Below are 13,606 nucleotides of genomic sequence, written 5' to 3'. Positions count from 1 at the left end.
AGTTGTCCTAGTTGTCTACATACCAAACAGACAATAATCTACAAGATTACGAAGGATGGGAGTCTAAAACGTACCTCTTGCATTCCTCCTTCCTCCTCTAGCATTTCTCCTTCCTCTTCGTTGACATTGGCTGGCGCTTCATCCTTCTCTTCTTGGTTCTCTTCCGCTTCCTCTTCCTCTTGCGCAGGCGCAGTACCATCTTCCTCTTCACCTCCTATCGCCTCTTCCTCTTGGTTGGGTTCCTCTTCGTTCTCTTCCTCTTTCTCTTCCTCATTGTTCTCTTCCTCTTCCTCCTCTTTCTCTTCCTCATTGTTCTCTTCCTCATTGTTCTCTTCCTCTTCCTCATTGTTCTCTTCCTTTTCCTCTTGGTTCTCTTCCACTTCCTCTTCGTTTTCCTTATCATTTTCCTTCTCCTCTGCTACATCTTCTCCTGCTAATTCCCCATCACCATCGTTTGCCGTTGGTGTGGCCATGCTCACTTCGGCGTTCTCAATTTCAGGATGATTCTCGATTTGTGGGTCTGCGATTTCCTCCGCAGCCCTTCCTTCCCGCCGGGGTTCCTCAATTTCCGTCGGAGTCGGGTTCCCTTCCGCCGGATTGTTAGGGTTCCCGTTTTCTGGGTTTTCAATTTCAGCCGCATTTCCTTCCGGCCCACTTTCAGGTCTCTCTTTTTCGTTTTCTGGCGGGTTTTGGACTTCCGCCGCTGAAGAAGAAGACTCATACACTTGACCTTTGTTTCTCACCTTCGCCATAAATCGGAGATTCGGGAATCACCCTTTTCGCGATTTTCGCCAGAAGAAAACGATTCTACAAGTTTATAAAGTCCTAGTGCTTTAACGGTTTTGCTGTGTTTTCGCGAATCGGTTTCTCGAAGAAGTGTGAATGAAGAAGTGAGAATGAAGAAGACGGTTTTCAGACGAGTTCTTTTCAGACGGGTTCGTTCCAAATAAATGAAAAGAAAAGGAAGAGAAAAGAGGAAAGAAACCTAGAAAATAAAAAGAAAAAACGGTTTTCAATAATATTTAATTTAAATAATTAAAATAATTTTGAATGGGTCGGGTTAATGGATTAACCGAAACTAGATGGGTTTGATCCTGGTTTTACTGTAAATAAATCGAAATATCAAGGAGAGTGTAGGTTTTTCCAGGGTTTTGAATTTAAACAAAAATCAAAATTAAATTAATTATTACAATTATGGCATTTTGGCCCTTTTTTTTTCTACATTATGGCATTTTAGCCATCTGCTCGACTCGTCTTCTCGATTTGGCTTCCACATTTTTCATAACCAAAACTTCTTCCTCATTTTTTTCGTTTTCTCGTTTTCTCCACCTCCAAACCCTAGAAACCAACATTGAAGAGAAAAAGCTATGCTCGCCTCTCATCTTTTACATGACCATCCTCCGATCAATCGCAGAAAACCCAAAGATGCAATGTCATTAGTTCCCTCTAGTCTTGAAAAAAACCTATTCGACAGAATTCGTAATGGATCATGGAAAGCCACCAGACAATACACTCTGAAGCTCAAAAATCATGAATTATCAGCCTCTTTAGAATTTTGAATTATTATGGTTTAATATTTTTTATTTTTAATTAAACCGTTTTTAAATTATATAAAACTAATATTAGTCAAATCTAACAAAAAGTAAAAATTAATAAATAGACTATCTAATAGAATGATGGTATTTGTGATGTATAGATTAGAGTATTCGACTTTAAATATTTTAATATAAAATTATATCTAAAATACATAGAACAATGATCAAAAGATCTCAAAACTATTTAAACTAAATTATTTGAATACTAATATGTTTTTATCTTAGTCTCTTCTACACTGTTTTCACGATCATGTATTCAAACATTAAAATACCAAAAAATCTAACAAACAAATATAATCACCAACGGATAATAAAAATAAATGAATCCAAACTACTATTAGATTTTCAAACAATCAAATGCAAAATTATATCAGTCCGTGCAAAGCGTGGGCAAGTTCACTAGTCACTTATTAAAATGCTAAAAAAACACTATTTAGGGGTGTTATTCAATCATTAATTTAAAATGAATATTCTAGGTTTTATAATCTTTTAGATTTAAAATTTGATATCAGGGGGTGTTATTCAATCATGAATTTAAAATGAATTTTCTATGTTTTATAATCTTCTAGATTTAAAAATTGATATCAGTTTGATGGATTCATTTGTTTAGATTCTAAAATCTCTGCAATATACACTGGATTTTGATTCTAATAATTTACTCATAAAACTCTATTAGAATTGATTTGAAATGACTTAATGTACAAAGATTTTAAAAATTATTTAGTTTTGAATAACACTGGATTTTAATGAAAGATTTGAAATCTTTAATGAATAACACCAAACTTTAAAACCTCTTAAATATAATTTACAATAAAAAAACTAATAACACTTGATTTTAAAACATTATTTAGAATCATTAGTTGAATAATAGTGGATTGTGGTTGGATTTAAATTCTATTAAAAACCATGATTGAATAACACCCCCTCAGTTTTATGGATTCATTTATTTAGATTCCAAAATTTTTGTAATATACATTAGATTTTGATTCGAATAATTTACTCATCAAAATTTATTGGAATTGATTTGAAATGACTTAATATATAAAAATTTTAAAAGTCATTTAGTTTTGAATAACATTGAATTTTTGTGAAAGATTTGAAATCTTCATTAAATAACACTAAACTTTAAAATCTTCAAAACATGATTTACAATGAAGAGATCCAATAACATTGATTTTTAAAATAACATTAGATTATAGTTGGATTTAAATTCTATTAAAAAACACCCCTTTAGTGTATCCAGCATAGATTTGGAAAGATTTTAAATTAAAATCCCACAAAACACTATTTATTCGTTGCTAGTTGCCATTAAAACAGGTTTATTAGAATTATGGGCTTTATCAGGCTCATATTTATGCCTAACAGACCCAAAAGCCCTTGCCCGTTCTGGTACAATATTGGGTTTCCATACTTTCATTGTAGTTTTGGTAAGATAAAGAAAGCGTCGGTCGACACGTGCGAGAAGTCCTGATAAGGCACGTGTGATCTCCACTTCGCCTCTCTCATTGGTCGTAACTAGCCGATTCCTTCTCCAAAGTAACTCACATTTTTTTCGTTAGTGAACACTCTTACTTTCTCTCTCTTCACTCTCTCATCTCATAAATCACAACCAAAAAAGTCTGATTTTTTTAGTTAGACTTGCTTTACAGCTCAATTGCGTCTTCTTCCTCTGTCCTATTCTTCTTCATCTTCCTCCTCGCGGATCCATTTTGAGGTTCGTGTAAATTCTATTTCCTTTTATTCTCTTTCGCATTTTATATTTTTGGGGAGAAGTGGGATTTTGGAATATCGGCGAATCGCGTTTTTCGTTTCCTTTTTTTCGTTTCGGATTATTGAACGGTTTGACTCTTCAGCTCATTCTTGTGCTGAGACTGCAATGATGTCCCGGAATTTCGTGATTTTAGTTAGACTTTAGCTGCCTGAGGTGCTCGTTAAAGAGGGGTTATGGTTTATTGGAAGGGGATTTCGATTTCGCTTTCTGATTTTGGAAACAGGGAGGTGGATTTGATCTGGGTGCTGTAAATGTAGATGAGAGCATGCAGAAGGTTGTGCATCGATTTATTGGAAAGCTTGTATGTAATTGAGGATTTGTTAATCTGGTTTTGGCTTATGTACGAGGTATTATTGTTAAGAATGAGGAAAATGTTCTTGAATTCATATGATTCTGGGCTCACTTTAAACAAGAGAACTTTAGTGTATTTTCGGAATCTTGGTAGATGGTTGTTGTATGGGCAAGAGAGGATGTCAATCAAAGATTCCGAAATCTGGAAGTTCATAGTGCAGTGTAGTTTCATACAAATTATTTGCCTTGATTGAGTTTGACTGAGTGGGTCTGTTGCTCTTGTTATACAGACTAATGATATAAAAAACAAAAAAATTACAGGAGCCTCTTTTTGTTTCTTGAAGATAGACAGGAGAACACCGAGCAGCCGATTATATGCTACGAGGAGAACATTCAGGAGGCTGTTCTCTCAGATGATTGGCAGTAACTATAGTATGCTTGTACGGTGCCATAATGGGCATCTGTCTGATGAAATGCTGCTGCTCATGGCTTCTTTTGATCTCATTGCTTTGTGCACTAACGAATGATAATGAAGCGATTAGTCCTGATGGTACAGCGATATGTTTCCTTAATCTCTTAACGTATTTTGTGTTATGATCACCATTTACTGCACCCAGTCCGCTGTGGGGTTTCAATCCTTTTTGTTCCTTTTTCTCCAGGTGAGGCGCTTCTTAGCTTTAGAAGTGCAATTTCTAGTTCTGATGGTGTCATCGGTCAGTGGAGACCAGAGGATCCTGATCCATGTAACTGGAAGGGAGTGACCTGTGATCCGAAATCAAAAAGAGTTGTAGCCTTGTAAGCTTGAAACTTGTTTGGTTTAACCTCCTTTTTTCTTCAATATGTGGTGCATCCTTTGTTGGTTCCTAAAGTTTCTTGTGCGCAGGAGTCTTACGCATCACAAACTAAGGGGACCTTTACCCACTGAGCTTGGAAAGCTGGATCAGTTGAGGCTTTTGTATGTAACTAACCTTATTATATTTTATTGCTTATTAGAGTCTCCTCTCCTGCTCAACGTTTGTGTATTCCCTTGGTATCGCAGAATTCTTCACAACAATGATTTATATGACTCAATACCTACAGCATTGGGAAATTGCACGGCGCTGGAGGAAGTGTAAGTGCTTTCCCAATATACTTATGCTGATTACACTTCATGGCTAAGAGAATTTTTATTTTTCTTCTAAAATTTATAGTATCTACCTAACAAGAAACAGTATAAGTTTTCTACATTTGCTTTTTTAGTTGCTGTATAAGATTGTTGTGTCTTGTGAGCGACGCTAAACTACGGCTTTTGTCAATCAAAAGTGAAGCTGGTTTACAAGAATCTGTGTGAAATTGTTTTCTTGCAGATACTTGCAGAATAATTACTTCACTGGGCCAATCCCAAGTGAAATGGGAAACCTGTTCGGGCTTAAAAATCTGTACGCGGTCTTTCTCCCTGTTTTCTCTAAAATTGTTTTCTTGGCCTCTGCATGATCTGCTATTTGTTGCCCGTTAGCTACTTTAGTATCCCCTAATACCCTATAATTATATACTGAACCACAAGAGGTTCTTCTCACCTTCCATGAAGTAACTACAATAGTGAAAGTACTTAACCTCTAGTCGTGGTAAACCTCAAAAAGTAAAGGGAATCTGACAGACTGATGGTATTCTTAGCGGTTGAGAATCTGGTAGAAACATAATTAACATCCAACATACGTATTGTGAACTTTTTTATTGGTTGAAAACTCTTGAACATGTGTATGAGGTGTTGTCAACTTATGCTAGGGCTTCACTCATATCAAAATGACATATTATTTGAATTCTTCCGAACTACTAAAATGATTTTTTACGCTCATTTTATAAAGGGACATCTCAAGCAACGATCTCAGTGGAGCTATCCCTGCCTCACTTGGGCAGTTGAAAAAGCTTACTAATTTGTGAGTGGCTAGTCTCTAACTCACGTATTTTATTTTTGCAGCCCTCTGTGTATCTGAGTGTCATTGTTGCTAACTATGTTAATTCTTCTTTTGAAGCAATGTCTCAAATAATTTTTTGGTGGGGAAAATACCTTCTGACGGCCTTCTCGCTCGATTTCCGAGAGAATCGTAAGTATACTTCATCTAGCTCCTTTCTCCAACCCGAGATCTGGTAATAGAGTTGGATAAATCTATCTACTGTTGATCTGGCAAAACAGTTATATTTTGTGACTTTGTGCACAATAGCACCATGTTGTTAGCTTTGTACCAGTGTGTTGTGTGTATCTGAATATAACGGAGCCTTGAACTGATGCATTACTCTCTGCAGATTCCTCGGAAATCTTAAATTGTGTGGAAAGCAAATCGATGTGGTGTGCCAAGATGACAGTGGAAACTCTACTGGTTCTGGGTCTTTAACAGGTAAAGCAGCTGTGGCTTAATTTGCTGGTCAGTGTTTATGGATTGTAGCTTAAATTTTGACTAGTCTGTAGAATTCGTTGTGACATGAGTTTTCTTTTTGGTGTCGCCCATATTGTAGGCCAAGGAGGTAAGACTGGTAGGCTGCTTATAAGTGCATCGGCTACTGTGGGTGGGCTGCTCTTAGTGGCCCTCATGTGTTTCTGGGGATGCTTTCTCTATAAAAAGCTTGGCAGAGTTGAGAGTAAAAGCCTTGCGATAGATGTCAGTGGAGGTGAGCCATACTGACTCTTTTGGTGGATATCATCTGTAAAAAAAAACTGGAACTTCAATTTAATATTACTCTCAAAACTTGACACCACAAGAGACGGTTTTATTAATCCAGGTGCGTCTATCGTGATGTTCCATGGAGATTTGCCCTATGCCTCTAAAGACATTATCAAGAAACTGGAAACTCTTAACGAAGAGCATATAATAGGCTGTGGAGGTTTTGGAACAGTTTACAAGTTGGCCATGGAAGATGGCAATGTATTTGCACTGAAAAGAATCGTAAAGTTAAACGAAGGGTTTGATCGGTTTTTTGAAAGGGAGCTTGAGATTCTTGGAAGCATCAAACATCGTTACCTCGTGAATCTACGTGGATACTGCAATTCACCCACATCAAAGCTTCTTTTATATGATTACCTTCCTGGTGGTAGCCTTGATGAAGCTCTGCATCGTAAATCTTCAACTTAATCTTTACTGGTTTTTCCTAACTGAGAATTATATGATTATATTGAAGTGAAATCTTTGAATGTGTAGAGAGAGGCGAGCAACTGGATTGGGATACGCGAGTAAATATCATAATAGGAGCAGCAAAAGGGTTAGCATACTTGCATCATGATTGTTCTCCTAGGATTATACACCGTGATATAAAGTCGAGCAACATTTTACTCGATGGAAATCTCGAGGCTCGGGTATCAGATTTTGGGCTTGCCAAGCTGCTAGAGGACGAGGAAACTCATATTACAACCATTGTTGCAGGCACATTCGGTTACTTGGCTCCAGGTACTAAATTGCACTAAGCATTTTACTTGTTACTCTCTGTCATAGGACCTAAACTGTGAAATCATGAGTTCTTATTGCAGAATATATGCAAAGCGGTAGAGCGACTGAGAAAACCGATGTTTACAGTTTCGGGGTTTTGGTTCTTGAAGTCTTGAGTGGTAAACTTCCCACGGATGCCTCCTTCATCGAGAGAGGCTATAACATTGTTGGTTGGGTAAGCATTAATGAGGTCAAGCTTTGTTAAACAATATTTTGACTAGTAAAAGCTTTAATTTGCTGTCATAAATCTTTGCAGCTAAACTTCTTAATCAGCGAAAACCGGGCACGGGAGATTGTTGATACAAGCTGTGAAGGAGTAGAGAGAGAGAGTCTTGATGCTCTTCTATCAATAGCAACCAAGTGTGTGTCTTCAAATCCAGAAGAGAGGCCCACAATGCACAGAGTCGTCCAGTTGCTTGAATCCGAAGTTATGACTCCTTGCCCTAGCGACTTCTACGATTCCGGCTCCGATTGATCACATTCACACAAGTGTCTTCCCTATTCGATTTCGATTTCTGTTTTACAAATTACTAGGTTCGAGCCATTCATTTTCGGTATTTCTTTTTTGTATTTTTTGGCTTTGAATTGTTTTGTAGAATGTTTCTGTGATTGGTGAAACCCTTTCATTTAATCTGAATATGAAACTAAAATGTACATGATCATTGTAGAAACAAGAATCTGAATAATTTATATAATTTCCATGTTGTACTGTGGAGCTATTTTCGATCATAACCAAAAAAATAAATCAAAGAGAAATCATAGGAAAGGTGTTAACTTTATTTCTACTCGTAGTAACAGTCTTAAACTTAGATTATGATTTTATATCTCTCCATGATGAACATACTGGTAAATAGTAGGTAATTATGGATAATATAAAATTAAGCTCGTAGTTATAAGGGCGTAGCAAAATCACAAATTCGCAGAGCAATCCATTCGCTGAAACGACACCGTTCTGGTCTCCAAGTCATACCCAACGAGAAAATCCATCTGAGCAAAGTTCCCGTAGATGGCAACGTCGGTGGTCGGAATCATACTCAGGCAAACCATCTCTTCACTAACCTTCACGAACGCATTCATCGGACTCAGCCTCAAATCGGCGCCGGTGAAATGCACAGTTATCTCCGGCAAACCAATCTCCGCATTTCCGGATCTAAAACAGTGCGACAAAAGCCCCTGTGGATCACTCACACGCTTGGCTCCGGTCACCGATTCCTCCACCGCCGCGCCAAATCTGTCGTAAAACCCAGATTCGAGTAGCGTCAACGTTGTTCCAGAGTCGATTATGATGTTTCCCGACGTCCCGGAGAATAATCCGTCGTCGTTTGGGTAATATGAGTTTCCGGTGTACGGAATCTTCTTTCTCCCGACGGATATGGCTTCGAGCGTCAAGTAATAGTAAGTCAGAGGCTCTTTATCGACCAACGGTGTCGTATTGACTCCGGAATCTTTACTTAGACCGGAAGGAATCGAGTTGGTTCCTAGGTTTATAACGCTTGTGCCATTCGTTGTAGATGACTTGTGTGACAAGCAATAAGAGAATCTCTTCGAAATCGAAGAACCGAGCTGTGATATTAATGATAAGTGACCTCCACCGAGACCGATGATCCCAGAGCCAGTCTCGTCGAAGGTACCACCATTGTTGTAACCGCAACCAAAGACAGTACCAGGGAAAGAGACAGAGGAACCTGAATCAGAGTCAATGGAGATAGTTTCTGTAGCAACGTCTCCTTTGGTAAACGATTCGTCTCCGTAACTGTAACGATACTTGCATACGTTTTGGGACTCGTCGCATCCACGTTCGTTGGTCGATAAGGCGTGGCAGTTACGTGAGTCGCAAGTCTCGCTTTTGTAAGAAGAGGATTTCTTCTTGTCGAAGATTGGACCGTTTTCTTTGTAACATTGTTGACAGGGTTTGCATTGGACCCAAGTTAGGTCACTTCCTGTGTCAGCTATCGCGAGTACTTTCGTTGGTGGAGTACCGATGGTGATACTCATGAAGAACTCACCGCCTGCTCCGATTAAACCGGATTGGAGATCGGTTTGGGATTGGTGGTTGAAGCGGCGGGAACGAGAGATGGAGCGGAGTAAAGCGGCGTTGAGGCGGTCGGTGTCGGTTTTTAGTGGGTTGTAGAGTGGGGAATGAGGAGAGTCACGGTGGATCAGCTCGATGGTTAAGTTTTTTGGGTGAGCCATGGAAGAGAGAGTCACCGAGAAGAGGAAGACGAAGAATATAGAGAAAAGGAGAATTAGGTTTGCCATTGTTGATTTCAGAGAGTTTTGTGGTGGAAAGTGTGAAGTTGAGAAGAGTTTTTATACACAACCAAATTGGGGAAGCGAAGAGATTCAAAACGGTAAGGAGTTTTAGTTACTTGAGCGGGAGGTGAAAGTCTGGAAGGCAATTGATTAGCTTTTAATTTCTAATTAAGGCTCATAACGTGAGATTAGTGGGGGTGTGGGGGGAATTAATATCATGATACTATCAACGTTTTTAAATTAGGGCTTGGGAGATTAGATATTTATACACCACACTATAGTACAAGAAAAGCTCTCCCTGGGATACTGTTAGCGTAGAATCTCATTATATAATCATGATGGTAAGATTTAGACTATGAACAAAATGGCCTACTTCATAGTTATATACCTATATATGATTTCAAAATGGTATCATGTTTTAATACACATACAAAATAGGAGGTAACCTCTGAACAAAGGAGAAGCTTCAGGTGGCACGCATCTAAACTATGGAACCCTCTTACATTAAACTGCTGCCTTTAGGATCTGTGCTACCATTGCATGTCCCATCATCGGCTTTGTTCATGTCGTGAATGAGAGAATGCTTTAGCCGGGACGAGGCCAGGACCCTCTCCGTGGTTCTGAAGAGGTTGTTGGAGCCAGAGAAGCAGCTTGCTGTTGCAGGAGAACTTGGGTTGCTCAGAGCATCTTCTTGCAAGATTTCTCGAATCCTGGACAAAATGCGGAACGCCAAGCTCGCAAGGATCCGGGAATATGCTTCAAGAACTGCATGGCCAATATCCTGAAAAACAAAGAAAAAAAATTTCCTTCATGAAACCATGTTCGAACCTGAGATTTGCAAGTATTATGAAGTTATGGTAACACCACCAGCACCAGTTATGATGTTTGCCTCACCTTGCCATATTGAATCTTTGTGGCATCAAGAAATGACTGAGGGAGATTAGAGTATTTGGATTTGATCCGATCATTAAGCCTCTCTGCTCGGTTTATGAGCGACTCAATGCGAGTAATCTCAGACGATGAATCTCTAACTAATGACCACGATGCTCGCACAGGGGATTTACCACATCTTCCTTGTTCTGTAATCCTCTCTTTCCATGCATAGATAGCTGCTTCTACCCTATTAACTGTCTCTAGAGCAGCATGTTCGGTTACAAGCCTAAGAGACACAAAGATTTCATCAACCGAGACAGACTCTGAAACCAACATCTTGAACAGTTCATCCCCGAGGCTTGTCTTTCCAGACTGTAAGAACCAATGGAAAACAAATGACATATTACTTCTTTATTACATGAAAAATTAGCTTATGGAATATGTAAGAGATAACATTCCAAGAAAACCAAGCTTTTACCTTGGGTAATGCATCCTTGATAGTGGTAGGTACTGGAATTTCAAGAAGCACATGCTCGTTTATTGACTTTGCAGCTTTGAAGATTTGATAAACAACATTGCCTATCTCAAGCAATTTCTTTCTTCCTGAATTGGAGAGGCCCGGTTTGGGAACCTTAGCCGATGGAAGCCACCATCTTTTGCTCTCTCTTGTAATCTTGCTCTTTCCTTCTACCCTACGACCCACTTCGGAATACCAAAACTCTGTGTCTACCATAGTGTCCAGTGTCTCCTGTGCATTCATCAAATCAGGAGAAAAGAAAAAAAAAAAAAGAAGTTGAAAATGTTTTTGATCAAAGAAAAGGATCATATACAATTAGCATGGAGTCCAATTTCCGGAGAGCTGGGAGATTTATATGAATGTCTGCACGGGCTTTCGGAGTCATTATCTGATCAAACAGGAAATCAAGTTCAGTTTCTTATAGTGGAATGTTATATGATTAAAAAAAAAAAAAAGAAACAGCTTAGCAATGTACCTCAAGTGATGTTCCGTTTTCGCCATCTTGCTTAGATGGGACTAGCTCAATCATGTGGTTAGTTGGAGAGAGTAACCAATCCATTTCTCTTCTCCATCTCTGCTTTTTATCTTTAGACAAAGGTTCCAACTTCCAGAGCTCGCCGAAAATGGTGGCTGCGAAATCCAAGTTATACAGTGGTCAAGACAGAAGTCTTTGATACCAAAATCCTCGTATTGTAATATTGTTAAACTGAAACATACTGGCAAGTTGTGTTATAGAGTTTGATAAAGCCAAAGCGGTTTGCACACCCTTGCATCCTCCTGTGACATCTTCACCGAGCAATAGCTTTGAAAACTTCTCCTTCATGGCTTCAACCTCAGAATAGCAGAGTGCATAACCAGGTTTCTCCTCTCTATAGAAATGTTTCTCATCATCAGAACTGTGTTTCATCGGTAACCATTTGGACGAAAATGACTCAGACGCATCTTTGCTAGATGAACAGCTTGAAAATGCATCATCATCGAATGAATCAGTCGGGCACTCATCTCCTCGGCTTGTTCCACTTTCTTCTTCTAAAGATTGATTGTTGACGATGCAAGTTTCTAAGCCACCATACGCCATCGAACCTGGAAAAAAAAATGGGGAATATATTGTCACTTGAACAGATTTACAAGCTTCCTGAATCAAAACTGCTGAAGTGTAAGCTGTATGTTCTTTCAGATATTTAAACATATAAAGAATGAATGATCAGAACTATCACACACACACCTATTATGATTGCAGATATGAACAAATGTTATAAAAGGTATATAAGCTTCTTCTAGCAAAATTTTATCTTATAAACCCTCGAGTGTAAAAACCATTTTTCTTTTGCAAAATCATAAGGTGGACCACAAACAGTAAAAAAATATCATGAAAGAATAATGTTTCATCAGAGAGGACCCATTTAGACTGTGACCATGAAGAAACTCCACCACCTCGGACAACCCTCTTATTGTCTCTTTTACCAAGTGGGGTGAGAGAAAGAGACTTCACAAAAAGATTTTATATGCAGATTAAGGTAGCTACCATTATTCATAAAAAAACAAATGACAGAAACCAACAAAAGTCGCTGTGTTCCACGAATCTTTGACTTTTTGATAAATAAGCCAAGTTTTTAAGCTAGAATGCTTCCATTCTCTAAAAACCACAAAAAGGATATGTTTTTATAAAATGAGATAGCTCCTCTGTGTGCTGGAACTTGGAATTGGACCCACCATTAAGACTTATCAAGTGTTTCTGAATAACATTTTTTCTCCAAACCTTTACAAACATATGGCATTGTTTTATACTATTAATCAGTTTTAGGGATATAAATCTAACTCACAGACCAAAGTCAAAACTGGTGAATCAGGTGGACTTTGGTCCAGTGGTCGTAGACCATGGGTGGGGCCTGTTACATCCGGGTTCAAACCCGGCTTCTATCTTAATGTCATTTGAAAAAGGAAGAAAAGAAACAGATCAGAGATCAATAAGAAAAAGGGTTTCTTCTTCCTAGTGAATATATGATGTCTTCAAAGAAGCAATCCACTGATTATTCTTATCCGTGACAACACTATATTTCGGACTTCAAAAATTACACCTTTCATAAAAGTAACCACTTGAGCTAACTACCAAAGCCCTTATCCCTTTAGGAAACAAGACTAACTTGGGCTTGACATTGCATCACAATACTGCCTCTTAGAACCACATTGATGTCAGGTGGAATGCAACAGACTTATGACCGTAGTACTTGAGATTAGAGTTACTTACTCTCTTGTTCGTCGAAATCGTTGCTCATCTCCCTCTTGTCCCTGCTACAGCAGCCTATCCTTCTTCTCATTAGTATCATCCTTTGCTTATTTCAATATGGTGTTGTGATTCTTAGCTAAACCAGAAAAGCCAGCTTGCGTTTTACACCAACCATTTAATCTCTACATAAGTAGGCACTATAAGGATTAGTCAAAGGAAAAAGAAAATGTAGCAAACCACCAAAAGGTTTGCCCTTTGCATAGTATTTCCATGTGTCAAACATTTGCTGTTTTAAATAATACTAAAACAAAAACCTTTGTTGTTATTTCCAACCAAGAATCTGACATGAAAAGGCAAAACAATAAAACATAACTCTGCTTTGCCCAAAAAAACAGGGAAGAGGAGAAAACGTAGCAATGCCATTTATTCAGATTAATTCAAGAGCTTTTGGAAGTTTGGAACCGTAAATTTGTGAATTTTATAACACTACAATTCGGTTCGAAAACCCAGAGAGCTCCGTTATACAAAAGGTCATGACATGATTATTACCCACACAAAAAAAAAAAAAACTAACAGAATTTATTTTCAATGGATGGTGAGATATTTGTGTGAAGCTTTTCA

General features: G+C 38.3%; 3 protein-coding genes across 9 annotated transcripts; 1 reads left to right on the top strand and 2 right to left on the bottom strand.

Annotated features, from left to right (window-relative positions):
- The first annotated feature begins 3,166 nt into the window (after nucleotides 1-3,166).
- LOC18027112 (LRR receptor-like serine/threonine-protein kinase FEI 2) lies at nucleotides 3,167-7,826 on the top strand. 6 transcript variants are annotated; one of them, XM_006410662.2, is made up of 14 exons: nucleotides 3,167-3,309; nucleotides 3,979-4,207; nucleotides 4,317-4,452; nucleotides 4,541-4,612; nucleotides 4,697-4,768; nucleotides 5,004-5,075; nucleotides 5,502-5,573; nucleotides 5,670-5,741; nucleotides 5,941-6,032; nucleotides 6,151-6,303; nucleotides 6,415-6,747; nucleotides 6,831-7,076; nucleotides 7,157-7,290; nucleotides 7,372-7,826. In XM_006410662.2, the coding sequence occupies exons 2-14, from the start codon at nucleotides 4,111-4,113 to the stop codon at nucleotides 7,588-7,590; spliced, it is 1,770 nt and encodes a 589-aa protein (XP_006410725.1). In that variant the 5' UTR covers nucleotides 3,167-3,309; nucleotides 3,979-4,110; the 3' UTR covers nucleotides 7,591-7,826. The 6 variants fall into 6 exon arrangements, with proteins under 6 accessions (XP_006410725.1, XP_024003767.1, XP_006410726.1 ...); XM_006410663.2 differs by having other exon boundaries at nucleotides 3,175-3,309; nucleotides 4,002-4,207; XM_024147995.1 differs by lacking the exon at nucleotides 3,167-3,309 and adding an exon at nucleotides 3,365-3,640.
- A 198-nt stretch (nucleotides 7,827-8,024) lies between these two features.
- LOC18027111 (probable aspartic protease At2g35615) lies at nucleotides 8,025-9,374 on the bottom strand. Its single transcript, XM_006410660.1, has one exon. The coding sequence runs from the start codon at nucleotides 9,372-9,374 to the stop codon at nucleotides 8,025-8,027; it is 1,350 nt and encodes a 449-aa protein (XP_006410723.1).
- Nucleotides 9,375-9,695: 321 nt separating this feature from the next.
- On the bottom strand, nucleotides 9,696-13,318 carry LOC18027110 (rop guanine nucleotide exchange factor 14). Of its 2 annotated transcripts, XM_024160893.1 has the most exons (7): nucleotides 13,007-13,318; nucleotides 11,476-11,841; nucleotides 11,234-11,388; nucleotides 11,072-11,146; nucleotides 10,720-10,989; nucleotides 10,263-10,613; nucleotides 9,696-10,149 (listed from the first exon to the last, which is right to left on the bottom strand). In XM_024160893.1, the coding sequence occupies exons 1-7, from the start codon at nucleotides 13,083-13,085 to the stop codon at nucleotides 9,868-9,870; spliced, it is 1,578 nt and encodes a 525-aa protein (XP_024016661.1). In that variant the 5' UTR covers nucleotides 13,086-13,318; the 3' UTR covers nucleotides 9,696-9,867. The 2 variants fall into 2 exon arrangements, with proteins under 2 accessions (XP_024016661.1, XP_024016660.1); XM_024160892.1 differs by lacking the exon at nucleotides 13,007-13,318 and having other exon boundaries at nucleotides 11,476-11,963.
- Between the last annotated feature and the right edge of the window lie 288 nt (nucleotides 13,319-13,606).

Source organism: Eutrema salsugineum, unplaced genomic scaffold, assembly GCF_000478725.1.
Source record: "Eutrema salsugineum unplaced genomic scaffold, Eutsalg1_0 scaffold_10, whole genome shotgun sequence".
Classification (NCBI taxonomy): domain Eukaryota; kingdom Viridiplantae; phylum Streptophyta; class Magnoliopsida; order Brassicales; family Brassicaceae; genus Eutrema; species Eutrema salsugineum.
This window is presented reverse-complemented; position numbering and strand designations above follow the sequence as displayed.